This window comes from Pristiophorus japonicus, chromosome 27, assembly GCF_044704955.1.
Source record: "Pristiophorus japonicus isolate sPriJap1 chromosome 27, sPriJap1.hap1, whole genome shotgun sequence".
Classification (NCBI taxonomy): Eukaryota; Metazoa; Chordata; class Chondrichthyes; family Pristiophoridae; genus Pristiophorus; species Pristiophorus japonicus.
Window position 1 is genome coordinate 2,894,096 of NC_092003.1, and position 4,340 is coordinate 2,898,435.

General features: G+C 61.8%; 1 protein-coding gene across 1 annotated transcript; it reads left to right on the forward strand.

Moving 5' to 3' along the window:
• Nucleotides 1–205: 205 nt before the first annotated feature.
• On the forward strand, nucleotides 206–2,836 carry LOC139239326 (complement component C1q receptor-like). Its single transcript, XM_070868000.1, has 2 exons — nucleotides 206–1,411; nucleotides 1,469–2,836. Exons 1-2 carry the CDS (start codon nucleotides 206–208, stop codon nucleotides 2,834–2,836), a joined length of 2,574 nt encoding a protein of 857 aa, XP_070724101.1.
• Nucleotides 2,837–4,340: the final 1,504 nt, after the last annotated feature.

The window sequence follows — 4,340 nt, forward strand, 5'->3', positions numbered from 1 at the left end:
GTGTGTGGGCACGCAACCAAAGCTGTTCCTTAGAAGGACTGCCGACTGTGCGAGCTCTCTCTCTCTCTCTCTCTCTCTCTCTCTTGTGTTCCGCTCGCTCCTCCCCCTTCGGAGGAGGAGAGCAAGGGAGAGCGAGGAAAAAGCTTGGGAGAAGTTCCGTTGCGTTGCGGGAGCTCAGACTGGGGCAACGAGCCGGGCAGGAAGGATGTGGCTGCTGTGGTTGGGGACCCTGGGCCTGTCGGCCGGTGTCGGCGCTGAGGATTCCGGCCAGGTCAACGCCGTGTGCAGCACCGAGGCCTGCTACAGCGCCCACCTGCAGCGCCGGTCGTTCAACGACGCCTGGCGCTCGTGCCGCGAGCGGGGTGGCAACCTGGCCAGCATCAAGCGGAGGGCGGAGGCGGAGATGGTGGAGGAGCTGCTGCGGGGCCTGGGAGCCGGTGATGCCGGCGGCCCGCTGAAGCTGTGGCTGGGTCTGCAGCGGCAGCCCCGGCAATGCTCGCCGCACAAGGCGCTGAGGGGCTTCACCTGGATGACGGGCGACCAGGACACCCGCTACACCAACTGGCTGAAGGACGAACAGCCGGGATCCTGCCCGGCCGCCCGCTGCGTGGTGCTGAGCTACGGCGGCGCCTCCTCCTCCTCCGCCGCCGGCGGCGACTCCGGCAGCGCCGACGACTTCAAGTGGCTGGACGGCTCGTGCCGGCTGGCCGTGGACGGCTACGTCTGCCGCTTCGCCTACCGCGGCATGTGCGGGCGGCTGGAGCTGGGCGCCGGGCGCCGGGCGCTGTACGCCACGCCCTTCGGGGTGGCCAGCGCCCGCCTGCGGCACGTGCCGTTCGGCTCGGTGGCCACCGTGCCCTGCGGCGGCTCCCGGGGCCCCCAGTCGCTGCTGTGCATGGCGGCCGAGGGCGACGCGGTGGGCTGGTCGCGCCAGCCGCCGTACTGCCGGGAGCCGGCGCGCAGGAGCTGGTGCGTCGGCAACGGCGGCTGCCAGCACGCCTGCGTGGACGAGGGCGCCTACTACCACTGCCGCTGCGACGACGGCTACCAGCTGGGGGAGGACGGGCGCTCGTGCGCGCCCGTGGACGCCTGCTCCGGCCGCCCCTGCCAGTTCCTGTGCGCTGAGCGCCCGGACGGCTACCGCTGCAGCTGCCCGGCCGGCTACCGGCTGGCCGAGGACGCCCGCTCCTGCCTGGACATCGACGAGTGCCCGCTGTCGCCCTGCCCCCAGGCCTGCGTCAACACCGAGGGGGCCTACCTCTGCCGCTGCTACGAGGGCTACGGGCTGGAGGAGGGCGAGTGCCGGGACCTCGACGAGTGCGAGAGCACGCCCTGCCACCAGCTCTGCGCTAACACCGAGGGCTCGTACCAGTGCTACTGCAAAGTGGGCTTCATGCTGGCCATCCCGGCGGTGGGCAGCCAGGGGGGGGGGGAGGAGGAGGAGGAGGAGGGGGGGGATCCGGGGGAGGGCGAAGCAGGCGACACGTGCCTCGACGTGGACGAGTGCCAGTACCAGGGCACCTGTCAGCAGATGTGCGTCAACTACCTGGGCACCTTCGAGTGCCACTGCGAGGAGGGCTACGCGCTGGACCCCGACGGCTTCTCCTGCAACCCCGAGCCGCCGGGCCTTGGCCGCCGCTTCCCCCGGCCCCCGGCCCCCAGGCGCCCGGCCCCAACGCCCACGGCCCCCGGTGCGGGGCCCGAGAGGGCGAGGTCCTCCGTCGCCACAGTACAGACCTCGGCCAGCAAGGCGGGCAGTATTGGACGTTCGTTGACCAATGAGACCAGCCTTGTAGAACATTCCTGGACCAAGGAGATGGACACCGTTGAACAATCGTTGACCAACAAGGCGGCAAGTATTGACCATTCCGTGACCAATAAGATGGACACTATAGAACATTCCTTGACCAAGGAGATGGGCATCATTGGCCATTCCTTGGCCAATAAGACGGGCGCTAATGAACATTCCTTGACCAATGAGACGAGCCCTATAGAACATTCCTTGACCAATAAGACGGGCGCTAATGAACATTCCTTCACCAATAAGACGAGCCCTATCGAACATTCCTTGACCAATAAGATGGGTGCTAATGAACATTCCTTCACCAATGAGACGAGCTCTATAGACCATTCCTTGACCAATAAGATGGGCGCTAATGAACATTCCTTGACCAATGAGACGAGCTCTATAGACCATTCCTTGACCAATAAGATGGACACTATAGACCATTCCTTGACCAATAAGATGGACACTATGGAACATTCCTTGACCAATGAGACCAGCCCTATAGAACATTCCTTGACCAACAAGGAGATGGCCACCCTTGAATATCCGTTGACCAGCGACACAGGACTGGTAGGACGTTCCCCGCCCGTCACACGTCCCTGGGAGGCGGGTGCGGCCATCGGGACCCGCGAAGGGGCGGCGACGCGGGACCCAGCGCCCGATGAGCAAATCCCGCTCTGGAAATCGCGGGTGATTCCGGTCCACCAGGTGCCCCCGTCCACCACCACCGGCGCCGACAACAACGCCACGGACCGGACCTCCGCCTCATCCGCCGGCGCTCCAGAGACCTGGCCGCCGTTCAACGCCTCGAGCGGGCCGGACGCCCACCGCGAGCCACCGCAGCGCCGGGACGATCGCTGGCTGCTCATGGCCCTGCTGGTGCCCACCTGCGTCTTCGCCGTGGTGATGCTGGCCCTCGGCATCGTCTACTGCACCCGCTGCGCCTGCGGCCAGTCGGGCAACGCCGGCAACTGCTACCGCTGGATCAACGGCAGCACCAAGTCGGCCGTGCCGGAGGCCCCCGCCGCCAACATGAACACCACAGTGTAGGTGAACGCGGTGCGTGCGTGCGTGCGCGGGCTCGGGACTCCGGGGGCGGGGGCGCCACTGAGCAGCAATCGGCAAACGTGGGCCGTCGTGGGGCGAATGCAGTTTAAGAGTTCGAACGGTGGGTGTGTTGTTGGGGGGGGGGCGAGATGGGGCAATGCGAGATTGGGGGCTGGGCGGGGAGTGGGGAGGGAGCGAAAGCTTCTTCAGCCAATCAGCGCTCGAATATCAGCTTCGGTTCTCCAGGGGGAAGACTTTGAATGGGGGTGGGTGGGAGAGGGGGGGCGAATGGGGTCCATAGGATTTTAGATAAGGAAGTGGTGTTGAGGGATATGGGGAGAACGTGGGGTTAATAATCCAAAAGGATGAATAATTATTTATAGACTATGGTTTTATACTTTGATGTAAAAGGATTGCACGGAGTTAGATACAGAGTAAAGCTCCCTCTACACTGTCCCATCAAACACTCCCAGGGAAGGTACAGCACGGGGTTAGATACAGAGTAAAGCTCCCTCTACACTGTCCCATCAAACACTCCCAGGGCAGGTACAGGGGGTTAGATACAGAGTAAAGCTCCCTCTACACTGTCCCATCAAACACTCCCAGGGCAGGTACAGGGGGTTAGATACAGAGTAAAGCTCCCTCTACACTGTCCCATCAAACACTCCCAGGGCAGGTACAGGGGGTAAGATACAGAGTAAAGCTCCCTCTACACTGTCCCATCAAACACTCCCAGGGCAGGTACAAGGGGTTAGATACAGAGTAAAGCTCCCTCTACACTGTCCCATCAAACACTCCCAGGGCAGGTACAGGGGGTTAGATACAGAGTAAAGCTCCCTCTACACTGTCCCATCAAACACTCCCAGGGCAGGTACAGGGGATTAGATACAGAGTAAAGCTCCCTCTACACTGTCCCATCAAACACTCCCAGGACAGGTACAGGGGGTTAGATACAGAGTAAAGCTCCCTCTACACTGTCCCATCAAACACTCCCAGGGCAGGTACAGGGGGTTAGATACAGAGTAAAGCTCCCTCTACACTGTCCCATCAAACACTCCCAGGGCAGGTACAGGGGGTTAGATACAGAGTAAAGCTCCCTCTACACTGTCCCATCAAACACTCCCAGGGCAGGTACAGGGGGTAAGATACAGAGTAAAGCTCCCTCTACACTGTCCCATCAAACACTCCCAGGGCAGGTACAGCACGGGGTTAGATACAGAGTAAAGCTCCCTCTACACTGTCCCATCAAACACTCCCAGGGCAGGTACAGGGGGTAAGATACAGAGTAAAGCTCCCTCTACACTGTCCCATCAAACACTCCCAGGGCAGGTACAGGGGGTTAGATACAGAGTAAAGTTCCCTCTACACTGTCCCATCAAACACTCCCAGGGCAGGTACAGCACGGGGTTAGATCCATAGTAAAGCTCCCTCTACACTGTCCCATCAAACACTCCCAGGGCAGGTACAGGGGGTTAGATACAGAGTAAAGCTCCCTCTACACTGTCCC